Raw genomic sequence first — 22,292 nt, 5'->3', positions numbered from 1 at the left:
TGTGGTTTGATGAATTATCAGTAACATGCAAAACCAAAATGAAAAATATATCACCCTTTGTCAATGCAATGTATGAACTATGTAAATGATTCTTGCAAAACAGCTGCATCTTACAAAAAAGAATTGCCTTGTAATAAAATGGTTAGTCAGAAAAGGTGCTACCAGATGCTGATATTTTGCCATTATAGATTAACATAATTCTCCTTCTACAATGCCAAAAGAGCATACTAAAGTAGCATTGGCTGTTCTTGCACAATAACCCATTGTTTGCTTGCTCCTGTCTTATTGAATAACTCAGTTCACTGGATACACATAACACAATGAATCATAAAGTAACCTCACTGACTGCTTTGGACAATACATTGACTGATACTATGCCAATTATCTGCTGCTTAGCAGGTTGTGTGAACGCAGCCAGCATCTTACATTCTGCCACTGATTATCGAATCTAAGAGTCCTGCTGTACTGCAATAAAGGTCTGTTTACTCTGTTTAGTATCTTGTAAGATTTGATTCCTGTGATCAGATTTGAAGGTGATATCATTCCCTCTGGTCTCATATAAATTATGCAATATTTATTGCATCTATACGATTCCTATGCAGGTAAAGTGCAATCTCTTTTTACAAAACTGATGAGAAAGAAAGTGTCTTGTTCAAGGCTGTCCACTCAGTATATGACTACAGAAAGATTTGCCAGGTTGAAATCAAACTAGCATTGCACAGTGTGTCACAGACAATCTTACAGGCCAGTAAGGTGGACCTTAAACCATTGCCATTAAATCCCTTTTGTGATGTGGAAGCTACATCTGCATGTTTTACAAGTTCCCTGGTGATTGAAATCTTGAAATGATTCATCACAAATAGTAATTATTATAAATAATGCCTTACACGAGGCACCAACATCTAATTGACCTTGTCTGAGCTTGGAGGATAAGTAGCCTGATAGGGTCGGGAGACCTCAGAATCTCAGGGCTGTAGCCTAGACTAGGAAATTGAAAGCACACACATACACACACACACACTAAGCCATCAGTAACAAACTGCTTATCTGTGGTTGCTAATGAAACAATATCAGGGGAGGGGGCTCAACTTGAAGACTTTATTAGAAATAATATTGCACCCATATATTATCTTGATGTTTTCCCAAGACTCGTTTATTCATGGCAAGTAAAACCTTAGCCAAGGTTAATTGAACAAATATTCTGAGTTTGTAAAGCATGTGGAGCCATCAGGCCTGCATTCACACCCCAGATTAAAAAATGACTGGCTACTTTGTGGTCCAGTATGACTCAGCCACCCTTCCATTCAATCTCCTATTATAATGATTGCAAGTTTCAAACGAATAGCATCTTGAAGCTGCTACTGCTGCTTTTTCACATCATTGCCATTCTCCAACACTAGCTTGACTGGATGGATATCTACACTGACACTAGGTTGAACTAAAATGCCCAGGAAAGTTTGTTTACATTTGCAGCTTTGGATGCAAAACTCCAAAATAAGCTACATTTTGTTCCAACAATCAGTATGGGACATTGAACATCCTACTTTGAAAATTACCTATCTTTTCCAGAGGATTTTTTTTTTTTGCCTCCCCTCCTAATCTGCTCACCAAAACGAGACAGTAGCCAGAGGACGTTCTCTTACTTAGTCATCTTTGTGTAGTTACAGAATTTATTCCCAGAATCAGACCAGCCGTTCTTCATTTGTACCTTCACAGAGCAGGGCAACTTAGAGTCACGAACGGAGTCCTTACTGCTCCGGAGCCTCTGAGAGCAATTTATAAAAATACACCTGTATGGTGGCTGCTTTGGCGCCGGCAGGTGTTTTTGCGTGCCTTCCACTGATGCGAGGAGGAATTCCTAGCAACGCCCCCCTAGGAACATTACGGAGACCCCCGGGTTTGCTGAAGCAAGGCGAGCTCACTGGAGGAGGCTACCACATTCCCAAGCTGCCGTGAAGATCGCGCAAACAAAAGTAGTTACCGGTCCAGAACAGCAGGTCCGGGAAAGGCGACAGTCCCGGAAGGGGAAGGACGCGCTGCGCACGGCAAGCGAAAGAAGCAAATGTCGATAAACCGGCTCTCGGGAAAAGGCAGGATGGGGGCTCTAACTCAACTCTGCGCTCCGTCGTTCTCGGCTGAGGAGGGCCACTGTGCACAAGTGACAGTGAGGTAATGCGAATCTCTGCAACAACAGCAGCCGCTTTCGAGTCACATGCTTGAACTTTCCCCAACTCCACCCCCCTGGCGGTCCTTTCTTTCCCCGGTTGGATTGCTACATCCTGGCCGCGGGGCGGGCAGACCACCCAAAGGCGGGGGTGGGGTGGGGACCGCCGTCTCTCTCCCTGGCTTTCCTCCGAATCGGTGGGAGCGTCGTAGTCATCTAATGAGGATTCTTGTTAATGCCATTATTGGTATGTACTGTGCCGATACTGTACCTCAAGGGAATCATGTGAAAACTAAAGGCTTGCCACGTTGAGTCGAACTGTCGAAAATGGTCCTATTTTGAACTAGTAACTGAGTTCACCCCGCAATCTGAGACAAAGTTTTTTACAGCTGAATATACACACATTTAGCTGGTTCGAGTTTGTTTTCCAGTTCATTAAAACTGTGGCCCATCTGAAGATTTTCTTAAATTATCATAGGCAGAAAGATGCCAAGAGTTTCTTTTCAGTCTTGCCCGGGTTGAAGGGTTCACCTCAGAGGTGAACTGCTTCTCGGGAGATATGCAAACTTGTGAAAAGTGAATTTTTTTCTTGCATATCTTAATTAATTTTAGCTTGTTTTACAAACCATGCTTAACCATAGGGAGACAGTTTAATATACTAGTGTGTCTATATTTCTACTACCACTATACTGTATTCAAAAATATTGTGACCAAGATTGCTTTTTTAGTCTAATTTGATTATTTAAGGGGTGATCATATAAACCAGGGTTCTTGTTTCCCAACCTGTTTCCATCTAAAAGTAACTCAATTTCTAACCACTATGGAGTGGTTAACATCCAGAAGATATTCTGCTTGGGGCAGACTGCTGTCCCTTACTCTAAAATCTGCATCTCTGAAATGAAAAAAAAAAATGGTACAGCCAAACACTCACTTTTACTCTCATTTTTTTCTGAAAATTATTCAATTTCACAAACTTCTAATTAGTTTAATTAAAGTAGTCACTTTAAACAAATAGTACAAAACTATTTACTTTATTCCAGAATGTTCCCTTCTTTGCATTGTTCATCATTGTACTTGATGAATTGTCCATAAGGCTTCAGAATAAAAGAAGTACATTACCCCAAATCAAAGCCTATTAAATGTGATAGCTTGATTTCGCAGCTAGGAGAAGCATGCAGATAAGGCTGAGCAAAACCTTCCATCTATGATATGATCTGATCTGTTGTTGGAAGGCAGAAGACTGTTTTGGTGTACAAGTATGGCATATCCAATGTGTCTGCCCATCACTTAATTTTCTGAGCACTTCTGTACATTCATGTAATTGCTGCCAATATCGTTGAAATCAAGGTTGTAATAAGAGAAAATGGAGAAAGAAATATCATGGGAAGCTCAGATGGACTGGCTGGATATGCTTGGGTTAACTCAAGGATTTCACTGATAGCAAAGAGAAGGTAGAAAAAGGAAAAAGGAGGATCAGGACAACAACTGGACAATCACTGCCATGCGCTTCAAGAACAGTCTTTACAACCAACACTCTGTCATTGATTTTTCCAGATCCTTTCTGTTCCCATCTCATGTTAGCTGCCTCCAATTAATGTCTTTGGTTTCAAAGACATTAATTAGAGGCATTTCTAGCAGGACTACCAGATTCTGTAACAGCTTTGGTCCCTATGACATCCATCTGGTAAACTTACAAGATTCATTTTCTTGCCATGTACATGTATATATCTGAACTGGACTTCATGTCATATAATAAATGTGGGTATATACATAATTATTTATTTATTTATTTAGTCATGTTTAGTGTATATTGGAGGCGGTGACCCTTAGATATCTGTATGTGTGAGAGAGGGAGGGAGGGAGGGAGGGAGGGAGCACGGGGAGAGCAAGGTACACACTAGGCTTTGCCCTACACATCCCATAAGATATCTTGGAATATCATCTTGGTTGACATCTAGAACATCTACAAAGTGTTCTGTATTTCAGTTCATCTGAACTGCAACCTTCCAGGAATGCTTTGAAGACACATTGTTTTTTCCCCATCTAATTACAGGTAGTTGGCAACCATTAACCTAATGACCAAAGTAACAACGGTACTGAAAAAGTGACTTAGGTCTGGTCCTTGCACTTATGACCTTTGCAGCATCCCCACCTGAAACTTGGGTGCTTAAAACTAGCTGGTATTTATGTCAACTGTAGCATTCCAGATTCATGTGATTACTTTTTATGACCTTGCAGCCAGCTTCTGATAAGCAAAGTCAAGGAGGGAAGCTAGATTTGTTTAATGATTGTGTGATTCACTTACGAACTGCAGTGATCCACTTGCCTTACTTAGCAACAGAAATTATAGTCCCAATTGTGGTCCTAGGTTGAGGATTATCTGTACAAGCAATAAAATCTTGTTTCAAGTACCATAAGTGGACAAAGATATCATAGGTGGATATTGAGAACCTTTTTTGCCATGTAGATAATATCAAATCCTACTTTAATGGCGATCCAACCAGTACTATACATAACACCCAAAATGTAGTTTTATCATAGATATGTATAAAGGCCGATCTGTGCAAAGGCATTATAATATTTACAAATTTGTCTCATTAGGATATATGTAAATTGGTGAGGAGGTAGCTTTTGCCTCAGTTTGTACCATTTTATGCTTCCAAATATGAAACTATAGTTATTAAATTATCTTAAGGATGTTGGGGTTTGGGTTTTTTTTTTTTTTTTTTTTTGCTTTTTGCTTTTTGTGCTCAGAATTATTTGCTATCAGCAAATTTGATCACCACAATGTTTACACATTCCAGAATTAGTAAAAAAACCACTAGTCCCCAGCAGATCCCCTTGGGCACCTCCCTTGTGAAAATTACTGATTAGTTCTACATTCTGTTTCCTATTCTTCAGTTGAAAATGTAGAAAAGGAACTTTCTACAACTTCCTGAATGTGTTCTGGAATTTGTTATGTGGAACTTTCACAAAACCCAATTCTTTTGAAAGTTGGAGACTGAGTTTGCAAGGATAAAATATGGGGGCGGGGTTGTAAACCCAACTGGTGTGGCTAATTGTGTGGTTCAGTGAGTTGGGCAAATGTGGGCATATGGATTAATGCTTAATCATGGTCAAATAAATCATGGGACAGCTTGACATGTGACAGAGACCAAGCATTTGTTTGCTGAATCTTCTGTTTCTGTATGCTTACTGGCAATCTCAAAGAACTATAAAATGATGTTGAGACAGGGTTTCCCAGACTACTCCTTCCTTATGAATAACAATGTTATTGTAAATAGTGTTTCACCAATATTTCACTTCAACCAGACATATAATTTGATGCTTCTTTTCACAGATATATTTAGATGAAGGCAGAACTAGAGATGAGTTGTATTTGCTGGTTTCCAGGTGTCTGTTCCAGGGATTAGTTGTATGGAGAAGTTACATTTGAAACTTCATATTAAAAAAAAAGATTTGAAACTTTATATTAAAAGATTTGAAACTTTACATTAAAAAAAATCTTTGGTAATACTTTACAATCCTTGTGAGTGTCTAATGCCTAAAACTATTTATCCTGGTTTGTTTGGCTTCCTCCTAAAAATATTAATTCACACAGCGATATTTTGTCCAAGCTCTTCCACAAGACTCAGTGTGATTTAGTACACTATTTCTTATTTCTTGGCTAACAGTCTGATAGGATGGACTTAGTTCTTCTGATATCAGATCTTCATGACGATAAGGTCAATGTTTATAGTTCCAAGACTTGCCTTCCTCATCTCTTCTTTGAGCAAGATTTTCATTTTCTAAAAAGTTTGCCTTCCTTCATCTAATAACTTCATGGCCATTCCCCATGCAGCCACTCTCTCAGGTTTCCTGACAATGTACAAATTCTCCCCTGACCTGAGCTGCAATATTTGTGAGACGGTTGCCAAAAGACTGAGGATACAGTTAGTGTTCACTTGGCTACTAACTTAAGGGCATCTCCAAGATCTACCTATTTTCACTTGATGATATAGCTTGTCTACTTTTCTACAATCTTTTACAGTAACTGCAAACGGATATTTCATTTTTTTTACTCTCAGCTGAGGTACTCTTTTTTTCTTTTCTGTTGAGATTTTTATTTTCATCTTTTATTCATCTGCCATTTTTTAATACATCTGTGGATTACAAAGCATTTTGTAAGGAAAGAATTTCCTGAACTGCAGTGGGATAAAAATAAAAGTGGTTCTAGAACATAGATTAATAGTTAGCATTTAATCTTACAATGAAAAGTATTTCGGAGTGCAGGGGTCTTCAAACCCAGGTCCGTGGATCGGGACCGGGCTGTGGCATGCCAGAAACTGGATCAAGCAAACGTGAAGAAGCCCCATAGGGTAAGGTTTCCTGCCTAAGCAGGGATTGGACTAGAAGACTTCCAAGATCCCTTCCAACTCTATTATTCTGCTCTATTTCTAGAAGGCAACCTAATAATCTCAGTTCTGCTTCAACATAAGCCGCAAAAGGAGAACTGAGAACTCTTATAGAACTCGGGAGAAATTTCCTGACAGTGAGAACAATTAACCAGTGGAACGGCTTGCCTTCAGAAGTTCTGGATGCTCCATCAGTGGAAGTTTTTAAGAAGAGACTGGACATCCATTTGTTTGAAATGGTATATAAGGTCTCCTGCTTGAACAGGGGGCTGGACTAGAAGACCTCCAAGGTCCCTTCCGACTCTGTTATTCTGTTGTCCGATCGCTTCCCTTCCTTTCTCTAACAAAACGCTTTCTCCCAAAAGACGGCCGAGAAAGCTTCAAACGCTGCTACTGAGCATGCGCGGCTGAACGGAGCATGCTCACTTTTTCCCCAGGAACGAAGGTCGAGCAAGAAACATCGATGGTTGCCGAGGAAAGACATGGGAGGTAGAGAAAGTCGCTGCAACTGGAGGGGGCTCCCCTTCACCTTTACCCTGGGCTTCCTCTTCGCGTTAGCCCCGCCGATCGCCCAGAGCCGGACTCTCCGCTTCGTGACTTTGGTGAGCAGCCAACAAATCTGGCGGGAGGGGGCTAAGTGGGGGAGCCGGCAGGCAATCATGTGGCTCAGGTGACGCGTGTCCCGAGGGGGGGGGGAGGTTTATTTGCCTTTTTTTAAAGGGAAAAAAGGAAAGGAGACAAATCTGTGAGCTGCCAAGAAGTTCACCGTGAGATCCGTTTTAAAAGTGGCGTGAAAAAACATGAGATCCCTTTGAAAAGCCAGTTGCGGCGACTTTTTTGTTAATCTGGTAGAAAAACGACGACGCCTTGCCCACTCGTATTTATGGCATCGGGACAGTGCATTTAGGTGGCGTCCTGCCTTTTCCTTGCAGGTCTGCGTGGAGGTGAAATCTTCACGTATTGCTGCCATCCAAACGTTGCCATTCTTCGCATTTTGCTAGTTGCGGGAGCGTTGGAAGGGAAGAATCCAGCGGGGCGGGAGAGGCTGGTCGCCCGGTACGGCTATCCCGCCTAGTAACATCAGTCCCCCGCACTTTTCGAGCTAAATAATAACGTTTTCCCCAAACCTAAATTAGAATTGCCACAAGCATGTGAATGGGCTACCCAGAATGCCTGTCTTTCTGATTTCCTCCAGTTGTATCGGCATGGAGATCGCTCCCCCGTGAAGACATATCCCCGAGATCCCTACCAGGAAAGCGCCTGGCCCCAAGGATTTGGACAGTTGTCTCAGGTGGGACTCCCAAAATAAATTGCCGGTGGGAACTTTAAAAATCAAGGGAACTTCTTTTTTGAAGCCAGGAATGAAGAACTGCCTTGTCAACAAGTGTCACGCAAGCACTTTTAGCAAGAGTTTAATATTTCCTGCTTTGTTCTCCCCTCCCCGTCTCTTCTGGCGTGCTATTCTTATACAACTTTTCCTACTTTCTTTGTTATCCCGGAAACAGTGGTGGGTTCCAGATCCCATGCAACCGGTACGGTTGCAACGGGGTCCAGCGTGCACCACATGAACGCTCACAGCGCCCGCATGCATACTTAGCTCTTGCGACGCTCTAGCTGCTCGGTGGAGCGTTGCACAGGCACCGTGCGCTCTGTGCGCGGAAGCACCAAAGAGCTCAAATGCAGGTAAGGAGCTTTGGTGGGCCCGCTGGAGCACCATACTGGAACGGTATCCGGTGCTCCAGGCAGGCACCAATACGCCCACCACTGCCCAGGAAGCAGTAGTATCACTCAAAATCCAAGGAGATGATCAGTTGTTATAATTAATTATTAAATTTATTTTATTGTAAGAACAACCAAAAATTTAAAAAGAAGAAATAGGACAGAAAATAGATCTTTGAAGGACAGTTGTTGTTCTCTCCATTTCAGGAAGTTGTTTTGTTCACCTTTCCTCCACTGAAAACATTTGAGCTGTAAAAACGTTCTTTTTATATTGTGCTGTTTTATAAGCTAGCAGTTAAGACCTGCTTCACTGTTAATTTGTCCATGTTGATATAAATAGGAAGGGATGCAGCAACATTGGGACCTGGGCCAAGCTCTTCGTAGGCGTTATGATGGATTCCTGAATGCGTCATATGAAAGGCAAGAGGTTGGTGCACTCCATATGACTAGCAGTAACAATACAACTTATTTTCCTTGTTCCTTCTGTGCATTTTGCATAATATTGCTTTACCGCAACCGAGAAGAGGTATGTGTACAGATTTTATTTTCTGGGTTAATCTGTTGCATAATCATACATTATATTGGAGAAAAGCATTGAGTGATGTGTCACAAGAAAAAGGGCTAAGTCAATATTTGTATAAATATCTCAGAGGAAGAGACAAAGATAAAGCTTATCGGTTTTAAATGTGATACAATATTGGGTAGGAGAGTTAATATTCTAGAACAGTGGTGTCAAGCTGGTGGTCCACGGGTCAGATGCAGGCCACGCTTACCCCAGCTCCGCAAAGGCAAAAAAGTCACTTAACATCAATGTGACATGGCGAATTTGACAACCTTGCCCTAGAACATGGCAACTTTAAGACTTGTGGAGTTTAACTCCTAGAATTTCCCAGCCAGTATGAAGTCCACATGTTTTAAAGTTGCCAAGACTGGAAACCCTTGCCTCAGAGGACAGAAATAAAATTCAAAAATAATCTGGATAATCTAAAGAAATAATCTGAAAAGACAAGTAAATAGTTCTTTACTTATGAAACAGAAATGAAATGAACACTGAGTGAAAACTGAGTTTAATCTAGCAGTGGGATGTGGATGCAAAAATTGAAAACCCAATATAGGTTTCATCAATATTAATATAATGTCCAATTACATGACCTAATCATTGTTTTAATATGACCCTCCCTTGAATCCTGAGTCAAGTTTCAGGCACTATTTTAAGAAGGTATCAGTGAAATCAGAATAGGTTCAGTGAAGACCAATGAGGATGATCGGGATTAGAAACTAAGTGCAACGAAGAAAGATTAAAGTGGGTATTTGCCTTGAGAAAAGATGGTTAAAAGGAGAAACAGATTTTTTTAGATAACTGAAAGAATTTCAGAGAAATGTGTTCTCTCTCATCCTAATATACAAGACACAGAGTAACTTGATTGAATTTTTAGGAAAGCAGGTTCCCATGAATGTTTAAAAACACAATTTAATGAGAATGAATCAATTACTCAGAGAGAGCTCCCCTTCATTAGTTGTGTTAGGCAGATCAGATGGTCATCTGTTGGAATGCTTTAATTAAGATTTTTGCACTGAGCAGGGGATTGCATTCAAAAGATTCAGTGCCCCTTTCTAAATCCACAACCATATTGTTTATTCAGTATAGTTCAGAAACATTTCATTTAGATATCTTGGACCATCAAAGAGTAATTCCCTTTTCAAAGAACTGTTTGTTTATGACACATTTCTGGACGATCTGTTCACCTGACATCTATTCACTTATGGCACAATGTGTTCTGGTCAAAAACAACGTTGTTTTGCAGGATTCATTCACAAATATGTGGACATGCCTGAAGAAAAAGTCAATTCCTATTTCTGTGAACAGCTCGTTGCCCATACATTTACAATTCAGGGAAATCCATAGACTGTAGAAGCAGATAAAAGTAATTAAATGATCATTCTTGTTTCTGAAAAAGAACTCTGGGGATATTTTTTTAGCTACTACACATTGCATCAAAGTGTTTTGATAGGCCTGTGAAATTGGAAGTTGATCTGGACCAAAACCACAATTGCTCCTAAACGTCCTTTTCCTGAGATACCTAGCTTGAACTCCTCAAGGAAGTTTAAGTTCAAGCTATATCTAGCTTTATGTTTATTATTGTCTGCTGCACTCAATGACCGTACTTTAACAGCCTTACAAATTCTTTGCTCTCCATGATCACAGAAAGGTAGAAACCTAGATCGTTGCCATCTAGCAGCCCTGAAAAAATATCCTGCTTTCTTCTTTTCTTCTTCCCAATAATCCTGTTCAGAATTATGCTCTAGCAGGAAATTAACCATCTGATGCAAGGTTTGCATTTAGGGGGAGGGGGAGGGGGGGAAACTACCCTAGACTTGCATCCATAGTAGCCCTTTTTAGTGCACAATGAATAATGGTGGGAGAGTTTGCACACTTGTAGTACTGCACTTTGAACCACAGCTCTTGGCTTGAAAATGTTGCCAGCTCAAGATTTGCGGTTTTGATTAAAATAGACTTCCTAGGCTTGTTCTTAGATAGCCCGAGTATAGTAATGACAGTGACACTAAGGTACTGTATTTTTCGGAGTATAAGACGCACCTTTTTCCTTCAAAAAAGAGGCTGAAAATCTTATCTTATACACTGAATACAGCATTTTTTGCCTCCCAAAACCCTGCCCCTTCATGAAAATGGCTGTGCAGAGCCTTACCAGGCTTTCAGAGTGCTCCTGGGGGCTGGGGAGGGGAGAAATGAGCAAAAAACGGGCCATTTTTTGCTCATTTTGACCCCCACCAGCCCCCAGGAGAACTCTCACCTCTTCAAGGTGCTAGTCATTACTTTTAAAGCCCTACATGGCTTAGGACCTGGCTATCTGAGAGACCGCCTCCTGCCACTTACCTCCCAACGACCAACAAGATCTCACAAGCTGGGCCTCCTCCGGGTGCCGTCGGCCGGACAATGCTTGCTGGCGGCCCCTCAGGGGAGGGCCTTCTCTGTAGCTGCTCTGGCCCTGTGGAACGATCTACCCATAGAGATCCGGACCCTTTCCACTCTCTCGGCCTTCCGAAAAGCCACTAAAACCTGGCTGTTCCGGCAGGCCTGGGGCTGTTGAACAAGGTCCAGCCCCACCTAGACGGAATGTATGGTGTGTTGTTTTTAAAATTGTAAGTTTTTTATTTTTAACTTTTAACGTTTATCTTGTTTCTGTAAGCCGCCCAGAGTCCTACGGGATTGGGCGGAATACAAATTTATTAAATTACTAAATTACTAATTACTATAAGCCTCCTAAAGGCTATGCGTGCCCTTTTTTTTTTGCCTCTTCAAAATATTGGTGCGTCTTATACTCCAGTGCATCTTATACTCAAAAAAATATGGTAATTAACTTTTGTCTTTTTTCTCTGGAAGATCTTTGTTCGCAGTACCGATTTTGATCGAACCTTGATGAGTGCTGAGGCAAATCTGGCAGGCCTGTATCCTCCAGAAGGGCAACAAGTGTTTAATCCTAATATTACTTGGCAGCCTATTCCTGTACACACTGTACCTGGCCATATGGAGAAGGTGAGTCACTTTAACACTTTAAATGCTGGAAGATTAGGTCCATCTCTGTCAAAATATCTCTCTTCAATACTTTTCTTTTCTACTACCTTGAGCTCCACTCTTCTGCTTTTTAACTTCAATTCCCAGTTGTTATGAGAGAGCTGTGAGGTGCAGTGGAATCTGATAAACTGCTATTCACAAAAGTTTATGTCTTATTATAAAACCTTGTGGGTGATAAAAGGGGTTACTAGACTTTGATTTTTAATTGCCAGATTTCTTAGCCAAAACAAATAGGTAGCTCCTAGAGAAGCAGATTGTCATGAAATTAGTGATCATAAAAAGGGATTTGTGCTCAAATTAGCAATTTTAATCTAGTATCAATGTTGCTTCTTTCCAGCTGTTGCGGTTTCCATTATCTTCCTGTCCCCGTTATGAACAGCTGCAAAAAGAGACCAAGCAGACGCCAGAGTATATAAATATGACCGTCCACAATATGGTACATTGCTTTCTATGTATTTTTATACATCATATAATATTTTGCTTTCTTTATGTAATTATTGGGATCATGGAAAGAAAGAATATATATATATATATGTATGTATGTTCTACAGGAATTCTTGAAAATGGTGGCAAACATGACAGGAATTCAGGATGTTTCCCTTGAATCTATCTGGAGCGTGCATGATGCACTCTTTTGTGAGGTACGTTAGTTTTGTGTTGTAAGTTAGTCATTTGCTTTCGGTGCTTGTTAAAATTATTGCCTTAGTAATGTTTGAAACTATCTATGCCAGTGATGGCGAACCTTTTTGGCATCGCGTGTCAAATACGGGGGGGAGAGCAGGGGGGTCATGGGTGGGCTTGCCACATCCATAATCCTATCTGTGCGACTGCGCGCATGCAACCACCCACGCATGCGCATGCAAACCCCACCCTCTTTTGAGTCCGCGATGATCTCATTTTTTGCCCTCTCCAGGCTCCAGAGGCTTTCTAAGAGCCTGGGAAAGGCAAAAATGGCCTCCCTGACCACCCCCAGGCCCTCCGGAGGCTTCCAGCACCTTCCACTTGCACCTGCAGTGCCTGCCGCTCCCTGCTGCCTTCAGAGGCCCGAAGCCTCATGACACTCCCCCCCCCCCCCGCTGAGCCAAGTGTGGCTCAACTCTGCCGGGAGGCACCTGGCAACACCAGCGGTCTCCCTGGTGGCTGGCGGGCGGTTGCAAGTGCAATGCCCCTGATGTCCAGCGCCTTCCACCAACACAGAAATGGTGTGCGGTGGGAAAACAGGGGCATTTTCCCTTGTTTACCACAGGAGTAGCGCTGGGCTGAAGCACCTCGCCAGGCATTTTCATTCTGAGGGAGGTGGAGCTTCCCTGAAATTTCCCTCCGTGGACTTGAGGGGAGAGCCCCATTTCCCCCCCTTCTCAAATTGCGGGAGAGCGGCACATCTCAACAAGTTGCCGAACTCGCCGGCTAGCTGGAGAGACTAATCCGCCAATGAAACCTTGGCCCCCCTCCCTCTCTCTCTCACCAGGCACGCCGTGATTTGAGAAGGGGGAAGGGGGGGCTTTTCCCCCCTCAAGTCCACGGAGGGAGCAGTGCTGGGCTGAGGCATGGGGAGCTTTGCTTTTCATTTTCACTGACACAGGGATAATAACTGACAGTTTTGCAAAAAGTAATGGCAAAACTTCAAGAGTGTTTTGCACATTTCAGCCCAGCCTCTCCTTTCAAGCTCAAAGCAGAGGACGATTAAAAAGATACAATTGAATAAACGTATGTACTGCTGTTCATAGGAATTTTAAAAAGGAGTCGGTCATTGAAGGCTCTCTGAACTGAGTGTTTGACTTGGAGGGGGAAAATATTGAGTTCTTTTCAAGATAACTTGAGAGCAACGGCTGCACTAGAAACTGAATGCTTTGCACAGATTGTAGAGAAGGAAGAGGAAGAAAACAAAGCAAAGCTCCCTCAGCTGGGCACCTCAGCCCAGTGCTGCTCCCTCCGTGGTCTTGAGGGGGGAAAAGCCCCCCCCTCTTTTCCCCCTTCTCAAATCGCGGTGTGCCTGGTGAGAGAGGGAGGGAGAGTGTGCACCACCTCTGATTAGCTCTCCAAGCTTGGCTTCTCGCCTCTGCAGCCAGCACTTCATGCCCAGCCGGTGCGTGGGTCACCGTGGCACTTGAGCGAAGAAATCCACGCAGTCCAAGCGAGCCAGGGAGAGAGAGGGCACACCTGTTTGCCCACCCGCCTGATGGGCCGAGGCTATGATTAGGGTTCATTACTGGATTAGTCTCTCCAGCTAGCCGGTGCACTCGGAAACTTGTTGAAAGCTGCCGCTCTCCCACAATTTGAGAAGGGGGAAAAAGGGGGACTTTCCCCTCAAGTCCACGGAGGGAGATTTCAGGGAAGCTCCAAATGCCCAGTGGGTGCTTCAGCCCAGCGCTGCTCCTGTGGCAAAAAGGGGAAACTCCCCCCCCCCTCCACTAGTCCAATATTTCTCACACACACCTCCGGGAACCTGCTTCCCTACCGCACACCCTTTCTGTTCCTTTCTCCCATGAAGAAGGACATTCTGCCTCCTAGCTTGGGAGCCAGCCCGGGGGGGGGGGGGGGGGCGAGCCAGGCAGATGCAATGGTAATGGGAAGGTTAGCATGCGCCCATCTGCATCCACCCACTTCCGCCAGCTCAGGGCAGCTGACTCATGTATGAGCCAATGCTGCGGGGAGCCCCTGCATGTTGCAAAGGGGGGGGGACCAGCCTTCGCCCACATGACAAAGCATTCCCCGTCACTAAGGGCAAATGGGAGTACCCCCAACAAGCAAAGGACATGCTGGCAAACCGCCCGCCTGCGCGCAAGCATAGTCTTTGGCAAGAATAGATTCTTTCCTGCCCTGCTGCATTGTCTCTCTGCACCCAGAGGTGGCTGGGGCAACAGTTCTGCCTCCCCCCTACTCAAGCCCAGCAAGAAAGCCTGATCATCTCACCAGATCCATCCTAGGAAGGAGAGAGAGAGCCGGGCTCAGCCGATCTGCTCTCCCTGAGCTAGAAGCAGCAGTTAAGGGCGAAAAAATGGCCGAAAACAAATCAGCTGACCTGTGGCATGCATGCCATAGGTTTGCCATCACGGACCTATGCTCTTACTCAAGGGCTACTTAAAGTATATATTACAGATTCATGGAGAATGTTCATGACATGATTGTACTACACAGAAATACTTCTGTTATTACTCAAATTGTTATTCTTGTTATAACATGCATATAATAACCATCTAATAAGGTTTCGAATATGTGACTTAGTTACTGAAAGTGGATGCACTTTCTCTCTGAAGAATACGTATTTATTTATTATTGATCCCCCTTCAGACAACCTATTCTGAAGAGTTAAGTGACCCTCCAATATGGGTGGGGCAATCAATAACACACACTACTACCTTCCTCTTTTCTGAGTAGCAGCTTCTGTTCTATCAGAAGACCTGCAAACTAACCACAAAATGAAACCAGAATTATATAGAAGCACATTGTTCCAAACCTCTAGCACAGCCTTTCACTATCTGGTAAACTTCTAATGTGGATTTTAATACCATCTAGACCAGTGGTTCTCAACCTGTGAGTCGGGACCTGTTTGGGGGTCGAACGACCCTTTCACAGGGGTCGCCTAAGGCCATCAGAAAACACATATTTTCAAAAAAATACGGAAAACATAAAATAATTTTATGATTGGGAGTCCCAACATGAGGAACTATATTAAAGGGTCGTGGCATTAGGTAGGTTGAGACCCACTGATCTAGACATTATAAAAGCTAGGATGACTGAGGTCCAGAATGAGAAAGGCTTCCCTATCCAAATTGTATTCCTGTAAAACCTCTTCTGTATTCTTCTTCCATAAAAAAAAATTATTTCCATTCCTGAAGGCCCGTGATGGTGAACCTATGGCACACGTGTCCAAAGTGATACATGAAGCCATTTGCCCAGTGTGCGCAGCCTTGCCTGTTTGTCTTCTGGCTTTCTGGCATGCATGTGTGTGTGATGATCAGCTGTCCTTTGCACGTGTGTCAGTGCCAAAAACCAGTGTGTGCATGTGCGCCGGCCAGCTGATTGTCAGGTGCGCATGCACATCAGAACCCAGAAGTTCAGCTTTTCCGGAGCACAATCCTTTTGGACGCAACCAGTCTGTGCATGCGTGCCAGCCAGATGATTGTTGGGCACGCATGCGTGCTAAAACCCAGAAGTTCAGCTTTTTCAGAATGTGGTCTCTTTGCTTGCGTGCCAGCCATCTGATTGTTGGACGCGCCTGCGCGCTAGAACCTGGAAGTTTGGCTTTTCCGGAGCGTGGCACCGGTGCCAAAAAGGTTTGCCATCACTGCTATAGGCTAATAAAACTGTTGCAATATAGACAAACCCTATTCTCCATATTCTTACTGAGATATATATTGTCTAATATTAGTGTCTGTAGTTAACATAGAAAGAGGTCTCACTCACACACAGACCCCGATCTGTGCAGCAGGAAAAAAAATTATCATGCAAACATACATCAGATTATATCAGATTAGGGGACATCTTAGTCACATTGCGTTACATACACAGGATATGACTTTTGATTTCACGGAGCTGGTAATATAGAAAAGATCCAAAATCTGGTTGATGATCTTAACAGTGATAACAATAACTGGAAATATTACTTCATAAGTTAGAATGATAAATTGATGAAAATCTAGGTGGAATCTGATACATGATTTTAAATTGACAGGCTCCTTTAACATGACTAATAGAAATGAAGTTACAGTCTACATTTGATATTTGTCAATAGTATCATGTTGCATTTTAACCGTAAACCCAATTCCATATTCTCAACCACACGGCTCCCCATGTTTACATAATAATTTGAGGAAAGCCAATTCAAACATTTTACTTCAATAATTTCTTGGTAGTACACACACGCTGCTATAGAAAATATATAAACTGAGATATTATTTCAAACAAAGTTAAGCCCTATTAAATACTTAAACTACCGTAGTTTTCCTGCTCCAAAAACAGTACGGTAGGTATGTTGTCAAATTTAAAATTTTCAATCAACATGAAAGAAGCTTTCAGACTTGGGAGTCTGTAACCCTGTGTAAAAACACTTCAATATTAAATCATTTGAATATTGGGGCTATTATTATTTTGATGAAAAATGTGTTATTATTTAATAATTACTAAATGATGTTGGTTTTGTACATTATTCTTCCTCCCCATCATTCCAAAATTGTATTAAGCTGCAAAACAGGCTCTGTATGACATAATTTTGAAATTTTAGGAATATTTACATTTTCCAAAGGGCAAATAACCTTTTCTTGTGTCTTTCTAGACAATGCACAAAATGCGTCTTCCAGCATGGGTAACTCCTGTGGTGATGGCCAAACTGAAGGAGTTAAAAGATTTCAGTTTTAATGTCCTTTTTGGCATCTATAGACGAGTGGAGAAAGCTCGCCTGCAGGGTGGTAAGTAAAGAAGAAATGTTTATTCAAGTAATAAGTGGGAGTGTCTGTAAGAGATTATGATCAAGACTTTTTTTCTTACTATAGGAGTTCTTTTGTCTCAAATAAGGAAGAATCTTACCTTAGCTACAAAAGACTCAGCACCTCACCATGTCAAAATGCTTATGTACTCAGCGGTAAGTTTGGCGTGTTGAGTCAGCTACCCAGTTTCCTGATCTTATCCTCCCTCGTCATTGCAAAGGACAGATCCAGATACTTTCCGTGTCTCCCCTTCTGTAATACCCTACAACAGCGGTTCCCCAACCTTTTGGGCACCAGGGACCAGTTCCATGGAGAGAGGCCTTTCTGAGGACCGAAGGGGGAGCATGGTTTTGTCCCCCTGGATTAACAGAACAAAATAACAGAGTTGTAATGGACCTTGGATGTCTTCTAGTCCAACCCCCTGCTTAAGCAGGAAACGCTACCCCCGTGGGGCTTCCCAAGTTTGCATGGTCCAGTTTCTGGCATGCCACAGCTTGGTCCTGATCAATGGACCGAGGTTTGGAGAACCTTGCACTCTGAAATACTCTTCATTGTAAGAATAAATGCTAACTATTAATCTATGTTCTAGAATCACATTAGTTTTTATCCCACTGTAGTTCAGGAAATTCTTTACTTACAAAATGCATTTTAGATTGTCTTCTGTGCACATCAAGGGGAAGATTCACATATTTCTTCTTTCCTCAGCATGACACCACTCTTGCGGCACTGCAGACAGCTCTGAATATTTACAATGGGAAGCAACCGCCCTATGCTTCATGTCATATTTTTGAACTGTACCAAGAAGATGATGGGTGAGGGCTTTGCTCAGGATATCAAATGGATATAAGGACTCAAAGGCAACTGCATGCTGAACTTTAACATTCAGAAAAGACAAATGACTTTAAAAGAGAATTACAATCTTCACAGCAATTCATAGTCACCTTTTCCAATCTGTTTAAAATAATTATTATTTTCCACCAATGCCACCAATTCACTTTGATGTGAATATGAGAAAATAGCCAGTAACCTATGCATTATGCAAGTACTTTGATACAGTTGTGGACACAATATTTAAGAACAAATCCTTTCCACCTGTTATTGCCTTGACATGACAGGTTGTGATCCGATACAAAAAATATACCAGAGAAATAGCTATATTGCATAAGGCCAGTGCTCCAAATGGGGGGGGGGGGTATAACCTTCTAGATTTCCAGTATTAAACAAAGGAGATTAGGTTGGATAGAAGCTGCCTGCTTCAGTGCTTGGTTCCCATAGAAAATGTGATATTAAACAGCTGATGGACCATTAATACCTGTTTCTCTCACATGTTTTGCTTCCAGTAATTTTACAGTGGAGATGTTCTTTCGGAATGAGAGTCATAAGGAGCCTTATGTATTGCTGCTTCCCGACTGTAAACAGCGCTGTCCCCTGCAACAATTCCTGCAACTTACAGAGCCGGTTATTTCACAGGACTGGAAACAGGAATGTCAGATAATAAGCACATGGAACAACACAGGTGAGTGAGGTCGGATGAATCTGAAGGAAGATTCGTGTAAGATTAAACCATTATAACCAGGATGGTTTTTGTTTCACTCTTTTCCAGAACTTATTGTGACTTTGGCTGTCAGTGGATCTCTCCTCTTCTTACTTATTGTTCTGCTCATGACAGTACTCATCCGTGTGAAGTCCCAGCCTCTTGGCTATAGCCATATTTCCAATGAAGGAGAGGAACAGCCTTGACAATTGCTTCAGCCCCTCCTGAGACAGCAAGAGGAAACAGAGCTGATCTTGGGGACAAATGGGGCCACATTCAATGACTAAATATCTTACTGATTTTGATTTTTGAAGCACAAGAGTTGACAGTGGAGCTGCTGCAACTAGCAGATGCATTCTATCTAGCACAGCATAATGCCGTTAGTTTCTAGGAGTAAAGTGCCAACATGGTCTTAGATTGCTATTTCTCAGTGCATGACTAGTTCAACAAGGTTAGGCTTTTCTTTCTCTGAACTCAATATCCTGTCTTAATGGTATAAAAATGGTACAGGAAAGTGGCTCACTGCTCCTTAAAAAGCCTTCCGTCTAGTAGCTGCCACTTGTACCTGCCTTCTACACTGTGACAATGGGATGATGCTAAACCAGCAATAACCAATCTACCGAGTAATTCAGAAAAAAATCATGGTTTCTATCGTAGAAAACAGCCATAGGAAGAAATCTTAAATTTATTCAACATAATGGGATTCACTTCCAAGTCAACACACACAGAATTGTGCAATAGGTACTTTACTCAGTCTTTAGATACTCAAAAGATAGGACAAGTGATATTAGAGTCCTCCCTGCCCTCTGTAACAGAAAAGGGTTAATCAAATGTAGGCATTCAAGCCATTATTTACATACCTATGATACATCATGCTCAGTATTCTGGACAAGAGGAACGTTAAAAGAACATGTGCTTTAGGACACATGCTCAAACATTCAAAGGTCTTATTCAAATATCTGTGGTAGAAATATGTATGTCTCTGGTTTTACATTCCTAAACTTCATTTTGAAACATGCTGCTGAAGTTAAAGACCAGATAACTTTTAACTTAGCAGGTTCTATTGTTATGTAATATACAGGGTCATATATATTTGGGAGATCAGCAGCTCCCAAATCTTCCCTAGTCCCCATTCCATTCCACTGCTGCTGGTGCCACACATTTTCTCTTGGCTCTTGCATAAACCCTTTAACTTTTGCCCCCTTTTTTTTTACTCTTTGACCTTCACTGATTGCGCTTCACCTCAAATTGTAAATTCCTTCTTTACACAATGCAATGCAACATAGATGTCTTTCTTATTCCACTCCATGAAGAGAAAATTACTACACGTACTACCTCATCAAAAATATTTTATATGGCATATAAAAATCACAAGTCTATAATTTCAAATATTCACAAGACATAGACAATTTCTTAACTTTAATCAAAATATTCGTTCACATTTTAGAGAAAATAGTACTTTCCTTAGATCTGAATTCTATAGGATCCGAAGTGCTCCTGAAGATGTGCAATGTATTTCTTTCATCCCTGAACAGTGGAATCTGAAGATAAGAATCCATAGTATAATTGCCACATAGTCCATAAAACCAGCACTTTTTAAATTACCGCCTTTGGGGGAAAAAACCCAAACCACCAATTTATTGCTCCAAGTTTTCTAACAAGTTCCATAAAAATCCTCTTTTATATTTATCTACAGGACAATTTTCTACATAGTCTTTTTTTATCTTCAACTGAAGCATAGCCCATCAATTTGTTTGCAATAGCAGGACTAAATGCTAAGACAGTCCACCCCACCCTTAGAAAAAACCCATTCTCTCTTTCCTTAAAACAGACTACTTAAAAAGAGCAATACTGGTTACTTGCCGTAATCAAATCCATCTAAGTATACAAAAATGCCAGGAAATATGAAGTAAAAAATGTAATGGTGTGTTTTGCTTTTTCCGGGCTGAAACTGCAATCTCCAAGGAGATACTGAAAAGTTCAACTCATTACAAAACATTTCACATTACATTTCCTCTAAAGCCACTACATTAGTATCCTGTTACTAAAGAGTACACAAGACAATTGCCAAAACAATTCCCAATTCCATTTGAAGTTGTCTTTCTTATTTTTCTATTGAAACTAATTGTATGATACTGTATGTCTCCTGCAGGGCAGGATAGAAGATAGAACCAAGAGAAACTCAGATAAATCACTTCCAGAAATGAATCAAGTCAATTTATATGCCAATTTCTTAACAGGCTAAGTTGTAAATAAAATAATGGGAAATAATGGGGAAAATAATGGGAAATAATTTGCTTTGCTACATAATGAGGAAAAACTATGATTTATTTCTTGAGACTAAATGTTGCTGTAATTCACTTGATCACTTTCTTAATGTTTTCATTAAAAACCAAGATGAGACTAAATTTTTGCTCCCTTTTTTATTGTTTTGCTCTTTTTGCACATGTCTAGCAGCTGGAATCACAAGAAAAAATACAACCATGGCAACTTTTTGTATTGAGGTCAATTATAGTTAGGAAACTTGACATGGGACCAACTTCCCAGTAAATAATCCATTTTCTAGATTTTTTATGTATTAAAGGAGGAGTGCTTTTACTCTCTATTGCCCTAGAGGCAGGACCAGAACACAAGGTTAAACTACAAGCATGGAGGCTACTGTTAGACATTGAGAACTTACTGATTATTCATATCATTTGCCAGTGGAACAGACTGCCACATGATATGAATTCTCTGAAGCTAGATGGTAAACTGTTAGAGATGCTCTAGTGGAAGCTACAATAAGCAGGGATTTGCATTGATTAGATGACCTTTATTGTCACTTCCAACTCAATGACTGAATTACACTGTATAAAAATAAATGTATTCTCCAGTGCGCTGCTTGGAGAGTCCAAGCATGGGTTAACACAGTCTATCTGCCCTTGGACTGAGTGAGTTTTTCTTGACCACGCCTCCCTTTGCCTCCATATTTTCAGTTTAAAAACTCAGTCCGCCCGTAAGGACTAATTTAGGGAGCTCTCCAGTCCAAGTGCAGATAGACTGGTCTCCCCAAGATTACTTTGACCACTTTGTATTGTACATTGATAGATAAAAACCAAATTATACCATCTGAGATATTGGAGTGCTGAGAGGCTTCTGGGCAGTCTTTCTTCCCCACTGGTCGCAAACGGGGTCGGAAGGCGTGAGTCACTTGTCCAGCGGCTGCTGGCGAGCGAGGGAGGGAGGCTTCCCAACTCCAAAAACCCCAGCCACTGAGTTTCGGTGCTGTGCTATTTCCCTGCGTCTCGGCAACACCGGCGGCGCTCTCTTCTGCCTGGCAACAGCGGTGGCCATTTTTGGCCAGATTCAGCCACACATTACCGCCGGGAGGCACAGGGCCTAGTCCGGGACACCAGCTAGTCCTGCCCTCATACTTATTATCACTCAGGGACCCGAGGGTGGTTGGAGGAAGGGACCTGTC

At 41.9% G+C, this 22,292-nt stretch overlaps 2 protein-coding genes across 5 annotated transcripts in view; one reads left to right on the top strand and one right to left on the bottom strand.

Moving 5' to 3' along the window:
* The window catches only part of NR1H3 (nuclear receptor subfamily 1 group H member 3), a 35,847-nt gene extending 33,676 nt beyond the window's left edge, over positions 1 to 2,171 (bottom strand). Inside the window, exon 1 of one of the 4 annotated variants that reach the window (XM_087720531.1) lies at positions 1,644 to 2,171. The gene's annotated coding sequence lies outside the window, so the exon portion shown is untranslated. The remainder of the gene's footprint in view (positions 1 to 1,643) is intronic. The other 3 variants (XM_087720510.1, XM_087720526.1, XM_087720517.1) reach the window with 3 other exon arrangements.
* ACP2 (acid phosphatase 2, lysosomal) lies at positions 353 to 21,240 on the top strand. The gene is made up of 12 exons (XM_087720503.1): positions 353 to 476; positions 6,996 to 7,160; positions 7,754 to 7,849; positions 8,618 to 8,704; positions 11,681 to 11,833; positions 12,210 to 12,308; positions 12,424 to 12,513; positions 17,148 to 17,280; positions 17,365 to 17,453; positions 18,004 to 18,110; positions 18,639 to 18,814; positions 18,902 to 21,240. Exons 2-12 carry the CDS (start codon positions 7,041 to 7,043, stop codon positions 19,036 to 19,038), a joined length of 1,287 nt encoding a protein of 428 aa, XP_087576629.1. The 5' UTR covers positions 353 to 476; positions 6,996 to 7,040; the 3' UTR covers positions 19,039 to 21,240.
* The last annotated feature ends 1,052 nt before the right edge of the window (positions 21,241 to 22,292 follow it).

Source organism: Thamnophis sirtalis, unplaced genomic scaffold (genome assembly GCF_051295495.1).
Source record: "Thamnophis sirtalis isolate CommonGarterSnake01/CBP01778 unplaced genomic scaffold, rThaSir2_p1.2 scaffold_1, whole genome shotgun sequence".
Lineage (NCBI taxonomy): Eukaryota > Metazoa > Chordata > Lepidosauria > Squamata > Natricidae > Thamnophis > Thamnophis sirtalis.
Note: the sequence above shows the minus strand (reverse complement) of the source record. Positions and strands in the feature narration are given on the sequence as shown.

Bases quoted from the DNA above. Each gene is read 5' to 3' on its own strand.
- ACP2 (XM_087720503.1), top strand. From the start codon at position 7,041: ATGGGAGGTAGAGAAAGTCGCTGCAACTGGAGGGGGCTCCCCTTCACC. The intron at 12,309-12,423 runs GTACATTGCTTT...TATGTTCTACAG, and splicing joins ATATGACCGTCCACAATATG to GAATTCTTGAAAATGGTGGC. The intron at 17,454-18,003 runs GTAAGTTTGGCG...TTCTTTCCTCAG, and splicing joins AAATGCTTATGTACTCAGCG to CATGACACCACTCTTGCGGC.